General features: G+C 45.3%; 1 protein-coding gene across 4 annotated transcripts in view; it reads right to left on the bottom strand.

The window, feature by feature from the left end:
- ptprnb (protein tyrosine phosphatase receptor type Nb) overlaps positions 1 to 21,523 on the bottom strand; it is a 46,717-nt gene that overhangs the window by 11,090 nt on the left and 14,104 nt on the right. Inside the window, exons 3-22 of one of the 4 annotated variants that reach the window (XM_061715902.1) lie at positions 18,985 to 19,095; positions 17,110 to 17,209; positions 16,867 to 17,029; positions 15,747 to 16,095; positions 14,848 to 14,991; positions 14,733 to 14,767; positions 13,830 to 13,981; positions 13,577 to 13,656; positions 12,611 to 12,669; positions 12,079 to 12,288; positions 9,797 to 10,087; positions 8,966 to 9,113; positions 8,740 to 8,813; positions 8,418 to 8,495; positions 8,199 to 8,318; positions 7,195 to 7,361; positions 6,433 to 6,486; positions 5,933 to 5,997; positions 5,745 to 5,818; positions 3,632 to 4,258 (exon numbers count right to left, since the gene is read on the bottom strand). In XM_061715902.1, coding sequence (XP_061571886.1) covers positions 4,187 to 4,258; positions 5,745 to 5,818; positions 5,933 to 5,997; positions 6,433 to 6,486; positions 7,195 to 7,361; positions 8,199 to 8,318; positions 8,418 to 8,495; positions 8,740 to 8,813; positions 8,966 to 9,113; positions 9,797 to 10,087; positions 12,079 to 12,288; positions 12,611 to 12,669; positions 13,577 to 13,656; positions 13,830 to 13,981; positions 14,733 to 14,767; positions 14,848 to 14,991; positions 15,747 to 16,095; positions 16,867 to 17,029; positions 17,110 to 17,209; positions 18,985 to 19,095 — 2,546 coding nt within the window. In that variant the 3' untranslated portion in view covers positions 3,632 to 4,186. Of the gene's footprint in view, positions 1 to 3,631; positions 4,259 to 5,744; positions 5,819 to 5,932; positions 5,998 to 6,432; positions 6,487 to 7,194; positions 7,362 to 8,198; positions 8,319 to 8,417; positions 8,496 to 8,739; positions 8,814 to 8,965; positions 9,114 to 9,796; positions 10,088 to 12,078; positions 12,289 to 12,610; positions 12,670 to 13,576; positions 13,657 to 13,829; positions 13,982 to 14,732; positions 14,768 to 14,847; positions 14,992 to 15,746; positions 16,096 to 16,866; positions 17,030 to 17,109; positions 17,210 to 18,984; positions 19,096 to 21,523 lie in introns of those variants that run through there. The other 3 variants (XM_061715905.1, XM_061715904.1, XM_061715903.1) reach the window with 3 other exon arrangements.

The following is a 21,523-nucleotide window of genomic DNA, read 5'->3' as shown; positions in this document are numbered from 1 at the left end:
CAGTTTGGTCAGGGGTCCTGGGTGGTGGTTGGACTTGTGTGTTCCTGAAAGACCGGAGTGGAGCGCTGCCCCCGGAGGACGACATGAGCTTCATTAGTCGCGACTCACCAGACTCTCCTCCGGGTCAGTGTTTTGTTTCCTGGTTCACCAGCTTCCCCCGTCTCATGAGAGAGATCCACGATGAGACGTCCACCTCTACGTCCTGCTGCTTCCTCTCCGGACCGCTGGAGTCTTCCTCCAGGTCTGGATCTGTGGATGTCCTGGTTCCTCCTGGTCCGGGCTGCAGCTCCTCTGCAGGTTACACAAAACCCCGTACTCCTCCACCTCACCAGCATTTTATTGTGGGGGGGGTCTCACTCACTCACTCACTCATTTTCTTCCGCTTGTCTGTTCCCGGGTCGCGGGGGCAGCAGCCTCAGCAGGGATGCCCAGACTTCCTTCACCCCAGACACTTCCTCCAGCCCTTCCGGGGGGAGTCCGAGGCGTTCCCAGGCCAGCCGAGAGACATAGTCTCTCCAGCGTGTCCTGGGTCTTCCCCGGGGTCTCCTCCCGGTGGGACATGCCTGGAACACCTCCCTAGGGAGGCGTCCAGGAGGCATCCGGTACAGATGCCCAAGCCACCTCAGCTGACTCCTCTCAATGTGAAGGAGCAGCGGCCCGACTCCGAGCTCCTCCCGGGTGACCGAACTCCTCACCCTATCTCTAAGGAAGCGTCCAGCCACCCTGCGGAGGAAACTCATCTCGGCCGCTTGTATCCGCGATCTTGTCCTTTCGGTCACTACCCAAAGTTCATGACCATAGGTGAGGGTAGGCGCATAGATTGACCGGTAAATCGAGAGCTTCGCCTTTCGACTCAGCTCCCTCTTTACCACGACGGTCCAGTACATCGACCGCATAACTGCGGACGCTGCACCGATCCGCCTGTCAATCTCACGCTCCATCGTTCCCTCACTCGTGAACAAGATCCCGAGATACTTGAACTCCTCCACCTGAGGCAGGACTTCTCCACCCACCCGGAGAAGGCATGCCACCCTTTTCCGATGGAGAACCATGGCCTCGGATTTGGAGGTGCTGATTCTCATCCCTGCCGCGTCGCACTCGGCCTCAAACCGCCCTAGCACATGCTGAAGGTCCCGGTCCGATGAAGCCAACAGGACAACATCATCTGCAAAAAGCAGAGACGAAATCCTGAGGTTCCCAAACCGGATCCCCTCCGGCCCCTGGCTGCACCTAGAAATCCTGTCCATAAAAATTATGAACAGGACAGGTGATAAAGGGCAGCCCTGCCAGAGTCCAACATGCACCGGAAACAAGCCTGAACTACTGCCGGCAATGCGAACCAGACTCCTGCTTCGATCATACAGAGACCGGACAGCCCTTAATAGAGGGCCCCGGACTCCATACTCACTCAGCACCCCTCACAGAATGGCACGAGGGACACGGTCAAATGCCTTCTCTAGATCCACAAAACACATGTAGACTGGTTGGGCAAACTTCCATGAACCCTCGAGCACCCTGCGGAAGGTATAGAGCTGGTCCAGCGTTCCACGACCGGGACGAAAACCGCATTGTTCCTCCTGAATCCGAGGTTCAACTATCGGCCGTAATCTCCTCTCCAGTACCCTGGCGTAGACTTTCCCGGGGAGGCTGAGAAGTGTGATCCCCCTATAGTTGGAACACACTCTCCGGTCCCCCTTTTTAAACAGAGGGACCACCACCCCGGTTTGCCACTCTAGCGGTACTGTCCCCTTCCTCCATGCGATGTCGCAGAGGCGTGTCAACCAAGACAGCCCTACGACATCCAGAGACTTGAGGTACTCAGGGCGAATCTCATCCATCCCCGGTGCCCTGCCACTGAGGAGCTTACGAACTACCTCAGTGACCTCGGCTTGGGTGATGGATGAGCACGCCTCCGAGCCCCAACCCTCTGCTTCCTCAGTGGAAGGCATGTCAGTCGGGTTGAGGAGATCCTCAAAGTATTCCTTCCACCGTCCGACAATATCCCCAGTCGAGGTCAACAGCTCCCCACCCACACCATAAACGGTGCCGGCAGAGTACTGCTTCCCTCTTCTGAGGCGCCGAACGGTCCTCCAGAATTTCCTCGAGGCCGACCGAAAATCTTCCTCCATGGCCTCCCCGAACTCCTCCCAGACCCGAGTTTTTGCCTCCAGGACTGCCCGAGCCGCGGCTCGCTTGGCCTGCCGGTACCTATCTACTGCGTCAGGAGTCCCACCGGCCAACATAGCCCGGTAGGACTCCTTCTTCAGTCTGACGGCATCCTGTACTTCCGGTGTCCACCCCCGGGTTCTAGGATTGCCGCCACGACAGGCACCGGAGACCTTGCGTCCACAATTTCGAACCGCCGCGTTGACAATGGAGGCGGAGAACATGGTCCACTCGGACTCAATGTCCCCCGCCTCCCCCGGGATCTGAGAGAAGCTCCCTCGGAGGTGGGAGTTGAAGATGTCCCTGACAGAGGGCTCAGCCAGACGTTCCCAACAGACCCTCACAATCCGTTTGGCTCTGCCCGGTCTGTCCAACCTCCCCCTCCGCCAGCGCATCCAACTCCACCACCAGGTGGTGATCAGTTGACAGCTCAGCCCCTCTCTTCACCCGGGTGTCCAAGACATGCGGCCGAAGGTCAGATGAAACGACAACAAAGTCGATCATTGACCTCCGGCCTAGGGTGTCCTGGTGCCATGTGCACTGATGGACACCCTTATGCCTGAACATGGTGTTCGTTATGGACAAGCTGCGACTAGCACAGAAGTCCAACAACAAAACACTGCTCGGGTTCAGATCGGGGAGGCCGTTCCTCCCAATCACGCCTCTCCAGGTATCACTGTCATTTCCCACGTGAGCGTTGAAGTCCCCCAGTAGAACAATGGAGTTCCCAGTTGGAGCACTATACAGTACCCCTCCCAGGCACTCCAAGAAGGCCGGGTACTCCGCACTGCTGTTCGGCCCGTAGGCACAAACAACAGTGAGAGACCTTTTCCCGACCCGAAGGCGCAGGGAAGTGACCCTCTCGTTCACCGGGGTGAACTCCAACACATGGCGACTGAGCTGGGGGGCTATAAACAAGCCCACACCAGCTCGCCGCCTCTCACCCTGGGCAACTCCAGAGTAGTGGAGGGTCCAGCCCCTTTCAAGGAGCTGGTGTGGGGGGGTCTGCAATTAGAAAAAGGGACTAAAATATATGATGTAGATCTGCAGGGGAAATGTCGTTTCACCTTGACTTGTCTGGGACACCTTTGTCCTTTTTTTTGTCGGTGTCTCCTCATGTCTGAGTTAACGGGACCATCAAAGCCGGTTAAATCCTGGCTTTTGCTACAGGTGTGAATGTCATCCATCCTGCTGGCTTCTCCCCTCAGCCATCAGTCTAATTCCTGCATGAGCAACACGTCAGCACTGGACCCCAGTTACCGGTGGCTCTTAGATCACCGTCAGATTAAAGGAACAAACTTCAGTCCCCCTAAAATCTGACTGAAGCATCAAACCTGCTGCAGACCTGCAGGTTTAAGTTGTAACTTTCACTTTGAGTTGATGAAGGCAGAAATTCAGACTTTTGTGTCGTTTATGAAGAAACCCGATGTGGAAACCAGACGACACAGTCGTTGCAACACGTAAACACACGTTTATTAAAGGTCTCACTGATACAAAATATTCTTTTTTTTTATTCCATTTTTTTAAATCTTGCTTGAGGTGAACCACATACCCAGAGTCAGACGGCACACAGGAGGATGTTTTCAGCAGGCAGAGGATGATGCAGCAGGTGGACATTCAGTGATCTTTCAAACCAGCTGACGCCTTGAAATCACAAATCAGCCATGAATTAAATTCAGCTTCCCCTGACTTTAGAAGCAACAACTTCAAACATCAGCCACACGAGGAAGGAAATATTTTTCTTTACACAGAATTACAGCAATGAGAAGAGACTTGGATACAGTTCAGGAGTATTTTCTTCCAAGTCCCAAGAATGCATTTCTTTCCGAGGGTCCCTGAACACATCACATCTGAGCTACAGCAGTTCTTCTGACCCTTATTCTTGTTTTTTGCACCGTTTGGTTTCAAGGCTTCAGCGGACGTGCAGAAAGATGCGCTAGTCTTCGTCGTACACAGAAGTGAGGGTCAGAGTTGAGGGGGGGTTGGAGTCCGACGCTCTGGCAGCTGGACCATACCGGTTTCACTGGGGCAGAGCTTTGAGGATGGCGTTCACCTCCTCAGCGACCGCTGTCAGCGCAAACTCAAACTGGTCCTGGAAAGGAGAACAAAGGTCAGTACACGTCCAAGAACCCTCAACAGCAGGCGATGAAGCTTTTTTCCTCACGGAAGACACAACAGACGGGATTCCTAACAAACTGAATCCACCACAAGCTTTGACTTTCATCTTTGCTCAAGTAATTAACTCATCTCCCTTCTTATCTGCCCTGCTGCTGCTTTTGTCCTGTCTTGTCTTCTTGTCTTCTCAGCACAATTGACCAAATTTTTGCGACGAGAAGTGAGGGGATAAGGGAGCCCTCCTGCCGGATACACAATGGATTCCTAGAAACATTGGAAGCCGTTGTGTTTGGCGATCCTGTCTGTCGAGGACGTTGAAGATGCCTTCATAATTGGATTTATGATAGCAGGATTCCTTCTAATTGGAGTGGGGGGATTCCTAGTATATCGACAAACGCGTAAGTCGTCGACAGCTGTTTTGGCCCTTTCTGAGCTACCCGACGTTGCTGAGGGGATAAGCTCGGTGACCAACACTCAGACTTTAACGTTGGGAGAGAAAAACCGCAAGCTGGATGCGATTCTTGAACAGAATCGCAGGCTGGAGGCGGTCTTTGAGGTCATTGGCAAGATGGATAAGACCCTGGAGAAGTTGGAAGCTCGGCTTGGCGGGAATTGATCACTAATTCGTCTGTTTGGAGTCACCATTGATGAACCAGAGACTTAAGGCAGACGGAAAATTACTGAGTCTGTCTGTTCTTGCAATACAATTGTTGATTTTATAATCTGACCTTGACAGAGCGGTTTGGCCGACCGCTCCAGTCACAATCTCCCTGGTGGAATGTAAACAAGTGGCTCTGCCCCCCACTAACCCTTCCCTCTCCCAAGAACATCTGTGGACCTGTTTCAGAACTGACTTAGCCGTCTGATAACATCAAGGACATTTGCTGAGGAGCAGCTCTGAGCGAAGTTCACGGACTTATCGCTTACACACACACAATGATAAATACACCTTCCTTTATAGTCAACGCCTTCCCCGGCCCCCCCTCTTATCAACCCTGCCCAACACAGTCAACAGGTTTGAGAGCCGCGCCACTGGACGCGGTGCTCACTTGGGGTACTGTGCCGGGATCCCCCCGCCCCTAGATCCACCCCCCCCCCACACACATGTGCAAGTCTTGTGATGATGTTAAATTTGTCATACATTTGTGAGGTGTTTTTTTACACTTTCACACTGTGTATTTACACACAGTGTGAGGATGCCTTTTTTCCCTCCTCCCTCCCCCATCCCCAATGTCATCCTTTCTCCGATCTGTTCTCACCAGTTGACTCATGTCTTATGTTATTTGTTTTGTCTGTGTCCTGATGGGTTGTACTGGTTGTCATCTCACTGTGCTGGGACGCCAGACCAGCGACAATAAAGCTATTCATTCATTCATTTACAACATGGTGCAGCTAAAAAAAACAGTCAGAATCAGGGTGGATGACATCACAGGAGGGCGTGTCCAGCTCGGGTCCAAACCCACCTTGGTGCGCACCATCCCGGGTCTCTGGTCTCGGACGTGCTCCAGGGTCGCAGCGATGTCGATCTCTTTCACACCTGCAGGAAGATCAGGTTTCGATCAAGAGATACTTCTCACCAGGTTTAAAACACGATTTCTTTGATTACGTTCATGAAATTCCAAGTAACAAACAAACCCACGGCATCACTCACCTTTAGCCATGCGATTCAGAACCATGTCAATCAGGATGTAAGTGCCGGTCCGGCCTGTGCCGTCGCTATGGAAACACAGGACAAAGCTGAGACGTGGACTGGGACGAGATGATGAATCAAATCTAGAGAAAAACTCAGATGGAATCAGAAGCTGATGTGGTCTGAGATGGGGAGGAGACGTGGTCTGGCCTGACACCAAGTGGCTGACCGTGGTACTACACCAGAGTCCATATCCTTAGTTTTTGAAATTAACAAACTGATTTCTTATTTTGTACTAAAAACAAAACAGTTACTTCGTTCAAAAGGACAAAAATCTTAAATTATGACCAATTTAAGTGAATCAAAGGACCTGTTCCATAATAACACACCGACCTGAGATTAACGGGAACATTTACCTCCTAAAACTGAACATTTCTATGAGAAAACACATTTCTGGAAGATCTCCATCTTCAGGTGTGGAGAGTTGAGGAGAAGCATCATCTCTGATGTTTCAGTTTTACCTGCAGTGAACGATGATGGGGCACGACCGACCTCTGTAGCACTTATTCACCTTCCTGACCGGAAAACAGACAAGACAGAGGAAGATAGAAAAAAAAAAAATCACAATAAACACTGAATCAGCGCTCAACCAACTCAAGGCAATGCAAGTTTATTTGTATAGCACAATTCAACACAAGGTCATTCAAAGTGCTTTACATCGACATTAAAAGCAGCAAGACACAATTAAACAGTAACAAGTCAATTAAAAAGGGAAATACAAATTAGAAATAATACAATACAAGGAAATAAAATAAATAACAAATAAAATGAAAAGAAAAGAGGTTAAATAATAAAAAGCACAAGTTGTTAAAAAGTAAGGGCAGTAGAGTGCAGCAGGTAAGTATTTAATTAAAGAGTACGCTTCAGTAAATAGTAATGTTTTTAGCCCTGATTTAAAGGATTAAATAAACTAAAGCAAAAATGGAGGGGGAAATATGAGAATACTAGTTTACTATGTTCAGATGATTTAAGACGGGACGTTCCAGCTGCTGCTGATCGTCATCACTGATGATTTGATCATCAGCATTGAGTCCTTTATTACCAATCTAGTGACACCTCTCGTCCATAAAAACACCTCGTATGAGTTTAAAATGTGTGAAACTGACTGAAAATGTTTCCATCAGAATTCTCCAGTTTTTAATTCCATTAAGTGTAAATGTAAAGTTTTCTCTGAGGCTTGAGTGGTTATTTTGTTCTGGTTTCTATGTGAAGAGTAGCAGTACCTGCGGAAGTCCAGCAGGGGGCGCGTGGAGGTGGGGATGCCCTGCGCCGGCCAGCTGAGGAAGTGGAACTGCGTGAGCGTGCGGGTTTCCTGCGTCTGAACGTTCTTCAGGTAGAAGCTACGCACCAAGAAGTCGTTACACCAAATGTGCTCCGACACCAGGTTCACCTGCAAGAACAAGACGTTAGAAAAAACACCAAAACGTACAATCCCAACTTGTGCAGCACAAGAAGCACCTGCGGTTCCTCTACTGGACACTAGGGTCTGTGTTGTGCTGTAATTTCCTCTTAAAGGGGACCTATTATGAAAAACATGTTTTTTCTTGCTTTAACATATATAAAGTGGTCTCCCCTCAGCCTGCCAACTCAGAGAAGGAGGAAAGCAACCAAATTCTGCAGTGTCTGTACAGCCGCCCGGATGATCCGTCCAGTGTGATGTGGATCTACAAGCCAATAAGATTCTGCTCCTGTCGTTACGTAAAGACGGGAGCGACGGGTGAAACCACGCCCACAACTAAATCTGGCCGGAACAACAACAACTAACTCCGCCGGCCGGAGCTTCCGCCATTTTTTCATAGTGGTGTATCGTGATGGTGTCTGTTCGAGCTAGACATGCGAATTGCTCTGTTGTTGGTTGCAAAAACCAACACAAATGTCTGTATTCTGTCTTTGTGCCCTCCCCTGCTACATGTCATTCAGGCAGCCAATCAGCACAGAGCCTCATTATCATAGCCCCGCCCACTCAGAATCCTGCATAGATAATGAGGTTAGAGAATGGGAAGATAAAGACATGGATCAGAGGCTGAATTTATAATTTATTTAGAAAAAACAATCAAAAGCTTGTTTTAAGACATTCAAGGCCTGTTTAAAATAGGTATTAGATGCCATAATAGGTCCTCTTTAAAAAGGTTGATGTGTAGTATAAAATTAATAAGTGAAGTTCTGTAAAAGTAACTCACTGAGTCACTGAGAAGCTGTGAAAACACACACAAACACACACACACACCTCGTAGATGTGGTAGAGGGACGAGCCTTCGTCGGGCCAGTATCGGTCACACTGCTTCTCTCCATCTTCAACCAGAGCTGTCATCATCACAATCACGGTGCAGCCATTCTCCCAAACCATCTGTACAGCAACAAAACATCACAATAACACATGAAATACAGAGGTTTCTGAGACTAATAACGGTTCCTCTGTTTCATTTTAATCTGGTGTCACACTGACCTGCCAGAAGTCAGAGATGGTGTGTGAAAGCGGGCCCTGGGTGGCGATGTAGGCCGGCATCCGGGGGTCATGCTCAATCTGCGGGAGAAGGAGGCGAGAGGTGAGGGCATCCAGGAGAGCCACAAAGAGGCTTTTATTTTGGTAAATTAACCTTCAATGTTCAGTTTGCAGACTGGGACCAGGAGAGCGAGGTGAGACTTCATTTGGCCACTCGTCATACAATCAAACCACACTTAATTTTCCCCCCACAGATCAGCAGTAAGTACAAGTTTCGGCTTGGGTGTTGTTGCTATGGTGACCGTTTCAAGGTCTCCAGACTCACAATGGTGCTGGCGTTGATGTAGTCCGACCGCGAGGGGTTGATCTCTGCTTTCAGCTTCACCCTGGAGTGGTCATCTGCAGGATAACAGCAACATTTAACCCTTCAACTCCCAGCCTGTCTCCCTTTACATCCCAAAATCTCATTTCAGACTCGAAACACCTGAGGTAAATTTTACCAACAGTTTTACAGGAGAAGCTTAAAACGAAGAGCTTCTCCGTGGACTTACAGGGCACCGAGTCGGGACAGCGGTTCTTCTTGGTGTTGGCGTCGCTCTGCGCCACGGACACGGCGCTGGGCTCGGCCTGGTACGAGCACAGGGCTTCCCACTCCTTCATCAGGCGGTCCTTGTTCCTCAGGTGGTCCTCCATGTAAGCCTTCAGGAGCAAACATCATCGTTACCGGACAACCTTCACTCAGAATTACACTGAATTACGTTCACGTTAATAATAAAACACAAGATTTCAGTTCTATGCACAAGATAGAAAAATATGTGCTAAAATAGTGTTCGTGCCCTGAAAGCAGGAGAGTTTCCAGCTGTTTTGGAGCCTTGTGCTTGTACAGCAGTAAATTAGGGCCAAGTGAATAAAAAAAGAGAAAAAGTGAAGTAAAGAAAAATAAAAACCCAAAATGTTGGACGTTTTAAATCTGGAAATTTGCAAGACAACAATATTAAGTCCTTCGCAGTGAAGTCTTTGCAAATTAAGAGGGTGGGGGGGTGCTCTCAAGGTTTTTAGAGATTGAATGCTTCTCATCCGAATGAACATATCAGAGCCAGAAGTCTCTGACTGTCGTGTTGCTATGGTTACGGTCCTGCCTGTGCGTGAAGGCAGGGCTGAAGCACAGCAGAGAGGGAGGGGGAGGAGCCTGCAGGCTGCGTTCCTCCATATTTCCACTCATGTGAAACAAATGTGGCCAAACCACAGAAATAAAAAATAGAAATAACGTGGTTTAATAATCCAATATTTTAAACATTTGTTAAGTATTTCAGGGGTTTCTTATTATTACAGCAGTAAATCCTGGGCGCACACATTCACGTACCTTCCTTTGGGGTACTGACCAGTATCATGTGACCGGTGGAGATGTCCATGTTGGCCTGCGCCGGCTCCTCGCACCAGGACGGCGTGCTGCTGTGGGAACTGGGACTGGGCTGCGCTCCGTCGCTGAACTGAGACGACACGCTGCTCACCCTGGAGTCAACGCCTCCGCCCCCCGCCGAGACACCGCCGCCGCTGCCCGCTCCTCCTCCAGCTCCTCCACCTGCTCCACCGGGTCCTCCCACGGCGCCCAGGGCAGCGGCCTCCAGGCGTCCGAAGGCGCCCTTGGAGGCCATGTGCTGGCGACACAGGTCCTGGTGAGCCAGTTGGCATGCATCACGTTGTTACACCGCCTCTTTTACGTTACAAATACGTTCAAAACGGCTCTTTAGATGAACTTTTGGGAGTTCTCATGAACCAATCAGCTTTTAGTATTCTAGATATTAGACTTTTCTGAACTTTCCTGACTTTTACTGCCATAAATATTATTTGTCATTATTAGGGCCCCAGCACTTACAGTGCAAAGGCCCGATTTTATCTGTAGGAAATGTTTTTATTATCCTCGTCGTCGTTTTCCTCGTTTTTATTTTTCTTCTGACGAAATGAGGGCCTTTTTTCCCCCTAAACGTGCCCCAAAAGTCACCAAATTTTGCACAAAAGCCAGGCCTGGTGAAAAATTTGATATTTAATGGTCTGCATTAATGGGCATGGCCTAATGGCTCAACAGCGCCCCCTAGAAAACTTTGTGCCTCAAGCCCCAAAATACGTTTTGACGTACATGCACGAAAATCGGTACACACCTGTATCATGTCGCAACTTAAAGAAAAGTCTCTTGGAGCCATGGCCGAAACCCAACAGGAAGTCGGCCATTTTGAATTAATCGTGTCATTTTGGCGAAATTTATGCCATTTCTTCAGCAGTTAATACGGCCCGAACTGTAACGTGCACCCAGGTGTGTTATACATCAAAATGTGAGTCTCCATCCTGCGACAACACGCATTACTTTTCTCAGTCAAAAGCGTTACCGTGGCGACGATAGACGCCAAAAAGCACGGCCCCAATTCATCTGATTGGTCCATATTTGATAGTTCCTACTTTCTGCCATAACTTTTGAATGGTTTGATATAAAGAGTCATGGGTGGTGTCATTGGACTTAGTTTTGAGTCCTTGACTTATATTGGTGAAAATTGCACGCGTGAGGGCCAGTTCACCGCTGCTTGCAGCTTCAATTCTATTTGTTTTATTATTTCTGTGATATTTATGTGATTTATTTCCAGTAGTATTGTATTTATTGTTTTTGTATTTATGTGTAGGAATCTTCATAAGTTATTCAGCTCATTCAGCAGGTGATGTGAAGCAGCGCTTGTCATGCTACATAAGTTACGTGGAAAAGTTAAAAGGGTAGAGCTGACATTTTTTGGAAGATTTTTGGTTTCCTGAAGCGGACTCATTTCCCTCTGGTTATGTGCAGCCAGCGAGGTATGTTTTATTTATGTTTATATGTGCATTGTGCATAATTGATTTGCATAATTAATTAGCATGATTTTCGTAGCCTTCCACAGCTGTGTTTATTCTGTTTATCGTCTATTGTTGTTTATTTTGTCCATTATGTATTTAAATAGTTTGACGGTGGTACAAGGAGAGTGGAAGAATAAAGCCATCTGTAAATGAAGAACCGTTGTCGTGTATTTCCTGGAGGGAGTGATGACTTATCTACAACGATATAACGATGAACATTGAACATGTGGCCTCTGGCTCAGAAAATAAGGTACATAAAGATGAAAATAAAGAAACCACCTGATAAAGGTTGCGCTCTATGCTTTTCCACTTTTTCTTCTTTCAGAATTCCGGTGTGATTTGGATATGTACAGGACTGTCTCACAAAATTAGAATATTGTGATAAAGTTCTTTATTTTCTGTAATGCAATTAAAAAAAACTAAAATGTCATACATTCTGGATTCATTACAAATCAACTGAAATATTGCAATCCTTTTATTATTTTAATAATTATGGCTTACAGTTTAAGATTAAGATTCCCAGAATATTCAAATTTTTTGAGATAGGATATTTGAGTTTTCTTAAACTGTAAGCCATGATCAACAATATTAAAATAATAAAAGGCTTGCAATATTTCAGTTGTTTTGTAATGAATCCAGAATGTATGACATTTTTGCTGCAGATCTGATCATCCCACCTCCATGCTGAATCTTTTCTGACCGTTGTTTTGTAACAGTATCGTTAGTTTTGTTAACTAAAGACATTCTCCGCTTTGAGAGAGAGTTGTGTGTCCGTGAGTGTCCTCACCTGGTACTCCTGGTGGCTGAAGCCGCCTCCCTCTGGTCCCAGCCCCAGTTTCTTGGCCGCCAGCCGGTGAGCATGGTGACGGAGGCAGGCGATGGTCATGCCTGCCACCAGGACGCTGCCGATGCAGGCCATGGCCACCAGGGTTGCAAACGCCCAGCGGGAGCGGGGCTGGACTCTGGTTGCCAGGGGCAACGACTTCCCTTCATTGCTCTGCGACGTGGATAAAAGAGAGGAAGAACAGATCTGAACTCGGTCAACGTGAGAACAATGAGCACCAAACACTTGAATTAAAGGGGACCGGACATGGTGCTGCCTGCAGGAACCACCTCGGCACGGAGCTGCCACCACCAAGCTTCACAGCAGGGGTGGAGGTAACGAGTGACCTCAGGGGTCAGTTTTACATTGGAAATTAAACTTCAAACAGACGTGTTGTAGAGACACCTCCCCCCGCGATCTCACTCATCCTGCAGCAGAACAACGCTGCTGATCTTCTGTTTTCTTCTGCTTTCCTGCAGATCTGCAGGTCACTCACCTCTCCGTCACTGTTCTGCAGCATCTTCAGGCCCATCTCGGACTGCAGGAAGTTCTTCTCTGCAACAGTAAAACATTTAAACATCGTCAAACTGAAGCCAAGGGTCGAGAGCATCAGAGATTAAAAAGTTACTTTTTCCCCATGTTCCTTTCAAATATGTTTTTTTAGGGCCCTATTGTATCTGTGGGAAATGTTTCTCGTTCTTGTTTTGTTTTTTGGCCCTTTTGCCCCCCTAAACGTGCCCCAAAAGTCACCAAATTTTGCATGCAAGCCAGGCCTGGCAAAAAATTGGATATTTAATGGTTTGCATTAATGTGCGTGGCCTAATGGCTCAACAGCGCCCCCTAGAAAACTTTGTGCCTCAAGCCCCACAATACGGTTTGACGTACATGCACCAAAATCGGTACACACCTGTATCATGTCGTAACTTAAAGAAAAGTCTCTTGGCGCCATGGCCGAAACCGAACAGGAAGTCGGCCATTTTGAATCATCGTGTAATTTTGGAGCAATTTATGCAATTTCTTCGGCCGTTAATGCGGCCCAAACCATAACGTGCACCCAGGTGTGTTATACATCAAAATGTGCGTCTCGATCCTGTGACGATGGGCATTACTTTTCTCAGTCAAAAGCGTTACCGTGGCGACGCTAGACGCCAAAAAGCACGCCTCCCCTTCATCTGATTGGTCCATATTTGATAGTTCCTACTTTCTGCCATAACTTTTGAATGGTTTGACATAAAGAGTCGTGGGTGGTGTCATCGAACTCGGTTTTGAGTCCTTGACCTTTATTGGTGAAAATTGCACGCGCGAGGGCCCGTTCATCGCTGCTTGCAGCTTTAATTTCTTCTGTCTTTCCTTTCATGTGTGTTCTTCCATTTGTCCTTCTTTCTAACACTCTTGCATCCTTCCTTCCTTCATCTCCTACACCTGACTGTCGGCAGCATCGATGCTAGTGAAGGACTCGAACCTGCTCCGTTGGTGCCGTCTGCAGCCGTCAGGTTCTTGGCGTCGGGTCTGACCCTGAAGGTGACGGCAGGTGCGACCACGCTGAGGAGGGAACAACAGCAGAGAAACCATCAGTGGCTTTCACAGAGGAACACACATCTGTGGTTCAGTATCAGCTCACCAACAACAGGTTTTATTCAACTCTTTCTCTTGTTTTCCTCCTCGTTTCCTTTTTGGCCAAAAACAGACAAATGCAGATGGAGACCCTGCTTTACCTCTGGTTGGTGAGGATGTATCCGAACTGCTGGCCCGCTTCGCCCCGGCTCGCCTCCTCGGTGGGCGTCACCTCCTTCTGGCCGCCTGCTTTAGCGGTGGAGGCCGGCGTCTCCTGCGAGATCGTCTTATACGCCATCGAGCCCTCTGTGAGCTGATGAAGGTACACAAAGACCATCATTTTGCTGCCTATTTCACAAAGTGACTTCAATTCTGGAGCTCAAAGCAATCAGGGGGAATAAACATTTTTACTTTCGCCTTAAAAGCATCAAAATATGAGTCTTGTTTTTGGGCCTGTTGGCTTCAACTTTGTTTCATTCTTTATCAGTGCCGTCATGAATGAGTCTGTAAAGGTTCATCACTTATTCACACTTGTAAATATCAGTTATACTGAAATCTGTTTATTTAGAACCAACCAAGCAACACTTTTCATTCTTTTACAACTGAAGCTCGTATAATTTTACGTTTCTGACTTCTATTTCAGTTGGGTCATTAAATATTGAGATTTGTGAGCTGTAGCGCCCCCTATGGACCAAACATCATGACATTTGCTGTCCTTTCAAAGGGTTTCATAAAAAAAAAAAAAAACAAGATTTCTCAAGTTTGGATGGTGACAACATCCGGCTAAAGAGTGATTTTCGGCCACAACCACAAATGGGATTGTTTAACATGGATTTTCAAATCAAAAGTCAGGTGAAAATTATGATTTTGTGAAAGTCAGATGAGCAACCTCAGATTGGATTATTTCGCCATCACTTGTCAGTTTTAAATGGACAAAAGTAATATGAGTTGGTGGTTTGGTGGGATGTTTATTTGCTCAGGCACTTTCAGAGCAAGAAAATAAAAGGAATATTGTAATAATTGTGATTAAAAACAACAGGAAGCCGGAGGAGTGACAAGCTCACCTTCTTCCCTACGGCAGTGTTGCTCCCGTATTTATCTGATAAATAAACAGAAACAAGCTGGTTAAATTAGCTGTGGAGACCCGCAGATCTCCTTGTGGGAGGACGGGAGCCGCACCTTTGCTCTGTTTGCGGGCGAATGAGTTCTCCAGCTGCAGCTGCTTCAGAGCCGCCGGCAGGTCCTCCTTCTGCTCCGGAGACAGGTCCTTGACCCCGAGGCCGTAGTGGTCGAGCAGCAGCGCCAACTTCTGCAGAGACGGCTCTGAAAACACCAAGCAGGATAGACGGAGGGCCGTCGTTTGGTCACACGGAGGCAAAACTGAGCTGAAGTTTACACCACAGAGAAACACGGATAACTGGGTTAGGGTTGAAACAAAACTCCACCATAAAGAAGCAAAATGTGCAGAAATACTCAACAAAAAAAAAGACCTGTAAAATGGATCAAATGATATAAGGAAAATATTAACCAGAAAATGGGAACAGTGAGAAAAACATACATAACAAAGTCAAAACAAAGAGAAAGAACAAAAAAAAAGGCTGTGACTTACCACAATTAACCCTAAAAAAGGTCTAAATCTACAAGAAAAACTGAAAAATCTCCAAAAGAAGAGAACCAAGATGATCATAAGAAGGGAAAAATCCCAAGAAATATGTACCAATAAAGTGACAGTGATTAAAAAGACACAGAAGTTTCACAAAAAATTGACTACGGGCAAAACAAATATCTAGAGCGACAAAAAAATGATTAGGAAAGAAACAAAATTATCCCAAAAGGCAAATGGATGACAAGGGGCTCAAAGAAATTATCTTAAAAAAAACGTATAAAAGTGGCCAAAAGTGACAAAAAAAATGACAAAAAAGTCTAAACAATAAGAAACTAAAAAAGAAATAAAGGAGTTCTTAAAACTTGCACAAAATTATAAACAAGCACAGAAAAAAGGGACAAAAATGTATCATTAAATGATGAAATAAATACAATTACAAATATTTCAAAACTGAGGCCTTGGCTTATCTCACCGTCGAGTCCCGACAGCAGGTCGTACTCCGTCTTCTTCTCCTGCTGCGGCGGCTCGTCACTGAGCTGCGTCATCTGGGAAACGTAGTCCTCGCCGTAGTCCAGCGGGAAGTCCAGCTCCGGCAAAAGAGACGAGGAAGAGGAGGACAGCGAGGAAGGGCGGGACAACGACCGTGAGGGGGAGGAGGAGGAAGAGGAGGACGGGGAGGTGAGATACAAGGACAGCAGGTCCTGGAGAAGCTGCCGGTCTCGGTCCAGAGAGGCTCCCGGAGACCTGGAGCGCTGCGAGGCCGGGCCGCCGTCCAGGGAGTTGAGTGAACGCTCCTCGTCGTCCTGGTAACCGAACTGCTGCTGCAACAACACACACCAGACTCTCTTCATGTCTGCAGCTCTCCAGCTCTGCAACCCTGTTCTGGTTTGTTTTGTTTTTTAAATACATTTATGGAATTACTCTGTGTCTCTTTGTATTGATTATTCTATTACTTAATACATATAGAATAACTACAAATGCAAATCACAACAACATGATCGATTTCACTAGTTATTATACACTGCAAAAACTCAAAATCTTAACAAGAATATTTGTCTTATTTCTAGTTAAAATTTTTAGTCAAAAAAAATCTCATTACCGGTACATTTAAGACAAGACTCAAAAACAACCATTTTCACCTGTTTCAAGTAGATTTTCACATAAAATAAGTAGAAAAATCTGCCAATGGAACAAGATTTTTTTGCTTGTAATGAGAAGATAAATCTTGTCCCACTGGCAGATTTTTCTACTTATTTCAAGTGAAAATTTACTTGAAACAGGTGAAAATGGTCAAATAAGTTCTTTTTCTGGTGATGAGTTTTGTTTTAAGTGTAATGAGATTTTTTGACTAAAAATGAGACATTTTAACTAGAAATAAGACTAATATTCCTGGTAAGATTTTGAGTTTTTGCAGTGAGCGAGACTGCATTTGAAAAAGTTCCAATTTTCTTGGCCACACAGATAAGCTACATAAACTTCTGTGATGAGTATTTGCTGGACGTGTTGATTGATACTCTAGTTAAGTTCTTTGACTTGTAACCTTGGCATACCTTAGCTTCCACTGAATTGACGCCACTGGTTCCCTCTCCTACCTGTTGATAGGTGTACGGGTCCAGCAGGGGGGTCTGCATGTGCACCGAGGAGCGGGGCGGCTCCAGGACCATGTAGTCCATGTACTGCCGCATCAGCTCGGGGTCAGCGGAGTCTTCTGAACCCTGAACCCTCTGAGAACCAGGACCCAAGAGTCTGGCCGACCTGAGGAAAGAGAAACCAGGTCACTCACCCGCACGTCTCCAGCTCACTCACCTGGGTCTGGATCAGCCGGCTCTCCTTACTGTTTGGGCGACTTGTCGTGGAGTGTTGGACGGACGGTGGGAACGTGACTCAGCTCTCGGCCGATGGCCGCCTGGGTCACGTCGTCCCTCCAGGTCAGACCTGACGGAAGGCAGACGGATATGGGCTCAAATTAATGCCATAAGTATTTTGTACTTGTAGAAATATTTTGTGCGTCTGAAAAAAATATTTGTACTTGCAAAAAATATTTGTACTTGTAGAAATATTTTGTGCGTGTGAAAAAAATATTTGTACTTGTAGAAATATTTTGTGCGTGTGCAAAAAATATTTGTACTTGCAAAAAATATTTGTACTTGTAGAAATATTTTGTGCGTGTGCAAAAAATATTTGTACTTGCAAAAATATTTTGTGCGTGTGCAAAAAATATTTGTACTTGCAAAAAATATTTGTACTTGTGAGGGGGGGATATATATTGTTTTCCGGCACTACCTTGTTCTCTATAGCTGATATAACATGAATAATTTCCTATTTGTACTTGTAGAAATATTTTGTGCGTGTGAAAAAAATATTTGTACTTGTAGAAATATTTTGTGCGTGTGCAAAAAATATTTGTACTTGTAGAAATATTTTGTGCGTGTGCAAAAAATATTTGTACTTGCAAAAAATATTTGTACTTGTAGAAATATTTTGTGCGTGTGCAAAAAATATTTGTACTTGCAAAAAATATTTGTACTTGTAGAAATATTTTGTGCGTGTGCAAAAAATATTTGTACTTAAAAAAAATTTGTACTTGTAGAAATATTTTGTGCGTGTGCAAAAAATATTTGTACTTGCAAAAAATATTTGTACTTGTAGAAATATTTTGTGCGTGTGCAAAAAATATTTGTACTTGCAAAAAATATTTGTACTTGTAGAAATATTTTGTGCGTGTGAAAAAAATATTTGTACTTGTAAAAATATTTTGTGCGTGTGCAAAAAATATTTGTACTTGCAAAAAATATTTGTACTTGTAGAAATATTTTGTGCGTGTGCAAAAAATATTTGTACTTGCAAAAAATATTTGTACTTGTAGAAATATTTTGTGCGTGTGAAAAAAACATTTGCACTTGCAAAAAATATTTGTACTTGTAGATACAAAGCTACAAACTTTTTTACAAAAGCTACAAACTTTTTTACAAAAGCTACAAACTTTTTTTACAACTACGAGTTATGGCACTGTTTTGACGTGCCAAAACTAAGAGCCAATCAGCGATCTTTGGCACGGGTTTCAAAGCGTTTCTGGAGAGCCAATCAGCACATTGCATCGCCTACTGACGTCGCCGCCATATTGGATGTTCAAGACTGCGCTGTAAACTAATACAAGTAAATGGACTTATTTTCATAAAGCATCTTTCTACAAATAAATTTACGTTTTACGTCTCATTTATTCATTCACACACGCACTAATATACTTGGGAAACAGTTAGGCACCAAATATAATATATTTAATTTTCTCAGACGGCAAAAATAAGAACTTTATTGATCCCACATAGGAGTAATTCATGTTATATCTGCTATAGAGAACAAGGTAGTGCCGAAAAACAATATATATCCCCCCTCACAAGTACAAATATTTTTTACGAGTACAAATATTTTTTGCACAAAATATTTCTACAAGTACAAATATTTTTTTCACACGCACAAAATATTTCTACAAGTACAAATATTTTTTGCAAGTACAAATATTTTTTTCACATGCACAAAATATTTCTACAAGTACAAATATTTTTTTCACACGCACAAAATATTTCTACAAGTACAAAGTTTATTTACAGATACAAAATACTTATGGCATTAATTTGAGCCCATGGACGGACACCAGATTTTACGCGGGAGATCCGACAGAAGCTCTGCTGTGCTGGTGTCCAGAGACTCACCCTGCACCATCAGGTCCTTGAGAACCTCCTGCAGCTTGTGCAGGACGGGGGCCGACACCTGGTACTGGACCGGCTCCTGGAGAGGAGTCTGACACCGTCCAAACAAGCCATCTGCACACAGACACACACCCGACCCTCACACACGTGCAGGATTCGTAGAACAGGAGCTGCTAAAGATCCTGGACCCGTTTCCTCGGTCCTTATAGATGTTTCACCTCTTAGGGTGTCTCGTTGTCTGGACTCACTTCTCACTTCTTCACTTCTCTCTCATCTGTCTTTGGGGGGGATTTTTATGGACGTCATCGGGTGAAATTACCGTATTTTCTGGACTATAAGCCGCTACTTTTTTCATAGGTTTTGAACCATGCGGCTTATACAAAGGTGCGGCTATCTGTGGATTTTTCTTCCACCGCTCGGGGCGCTCTATCCGGAATTAGAATCAAAACTAAAACAAAATATATGCAAAGAAGAATACGCTACTTCTTCTTTAGCAGATAGAAGTAGGTAGAAGCAGATTTCAAACAGATAAATAGATAAATAAATACTGGTTATTTTCTCTTGGTTCTGTCCCGTTTTAATCAGCAAAGTTGCTGCAGTGTTAAAAGGATCTATTTAGGTACAAACATGTACATCATTTACAGTTCAAAATCGTTCTGTAGTAAATATCTAATCTAACAACATAAATATCTGGGGCTTGCATATCTTTTTTTTTTAAATAGAGCGGATGCAGCTTGTATGCAGGTGCGGCTTGTATATCTTTTTTTTATTATTTTTTAAAAAATAGAGCGGATGCGACTTATAGTCCAGAAAATACGGTATATAAAAATCATTAAATCATTGTACAGTTAGGGGCGTGGTCTTCTGTTTGGCGGCTGACGGTTCTTGCCCTGTGGTTCTTGTTACAGTCTCAGAACGATCAGAGATGTCCACTAAAGACTTGCTCCCTTGTCGGACATTCCTCCAGATTCCCGGAATAGTTTTGAAGCAGAAAGAGAAATATATTTCCCTGGGGAACATTGTGTTTCTCATTGATACTGGGTTCCTACTAAATCATCAGTACAACGCCCGGTCTGGTACAACATCAGCATTTAGTGCTCCACCTCCTGAACGGCTCTTTACCAGCTGTTGCTGGAACGGAAATGTAAAAACAGATGCACGTAAATAATCTAAATTAACTTGAAAAGAAAATATGAGAAATATCTGAGGTCCGTTCTGTCTGATAAGAAGTAAAAGTCAATTAGAAATTCATTTTTTTTACGATTTCGAGTGTAGAACAGAATCAGGAAGAGCGTGTGTGTGTGTGTGTGTGTGTATGTGTGTGTGTGTGTGTGTGTGTGTGTGTGTGTGTGTGTGTGTGTGTGTGTGTGTGTGTGTGTGGGCTGTGGTGAGTCATCCCCTCTGCCCCCCCACTTCTCTTCACACACAGATAAACACAAGAGGGAGACACTGGATGAGGCCGTTGATGTCACTGTTGTCATGGAGACGGCCAGGCTGAGCTGCGATTGGATGAGAGCAGCTGCTTGAGGGAGACCTTGTTCACGCCCCCCACCCTCCACAGCGCTCTGTGTGTGTGTGTGTGTGTGTGTGTGTACATGCAGAGAAAACATCTGCTAGGATTCAGCACCAAATGCAGATTTGTACTTTGGGTCAGAGTGAGAGTTTGAACAGATGATCATGTTTTTCGTCTGGAAGCGTTCCAGTGGTGGCAGCAGCTGGAGCCGGGAGCCCCGGCCCTCCGCCAGGTCTTCAGCTCAGCTCAGCATCCCGGGTTTGCCTCCTCCAGCTGGTGATGGAGGCCCCGGCAGCAGAGATGCTTCTGTCTGAAGGCAGACGATACAGTTGCAGCTGAGCTAATCTAAGCTGAACTAGACGACTGACTGAGATAAGCCGGGAGTGTTTCAGCTGCTCTCCGGGGGGGGGCGGAGTCAGCAGCAGACAATACGGCGCCATCAATTACTGAGAAAACCTGTGGATGATGTCAGAGGGCTTGTCCAGCTCTGCTGTTGAAACCAAAGACATCCCCTGTTTTTTTTTTCCCTATCTTTGTACTTTTACCCATTATATTTAGTAACTAATCGATTGCATTTCAGATTAATATACTGCCAGCATTTTGGCCAGAATGTGCTTGTAAAACAGATCTTTAATTTCAGTGAAATCTTAAAAGCTTGATAATGAGAGAGAAGTCTGGATTAGGGATGGGCGGTATGGACTAAAAAATGTATCACGATAATTTCTGGCATTTATCCCGATAACTATAAAAATGACGATAGAAAAAAACCAATTCAACTCCATCTTTTTAACTATAAATCTATCACCACATTCAGTCTTTGGAGCCAAAACACTGCTCTAAAAGATACTAAATACTACTAAACGTCATCAATGGGAATCTTTCTTTCTTTCTTTCAGGCTCATCTTTCTTTCAGGCTCATCTTTCTTTCTTTCTTTCTTTCTTTCTTTCTTTCTTTCTTTCTTTCTTTCTTTCTTTCTTTCTTTCTTTCTTTCTTTCTTTCTTTCTTTCTTTCTTTCTTTCTTTCTTTCT

This window comes from Cololabis saira, chromosome 24, assembly GCF_033807715.1.
Source record: "Cololabis saira isolate AMF1-May2022 chromosome 24, fColSai1.1, whole genome shotgun sequence".
Classification (NCBI taxonomy): domain Eukaryota; kingdom Metazoa; phylum Chordata; class Actinopteri; order Beloniformes; family Belonidae; genus Cololabis; species Cololabis saira.
Note: the sequence above shows the minus strand (reverse complement) of the source record. Positions and strands in the feature narration are given on the sequence as shown.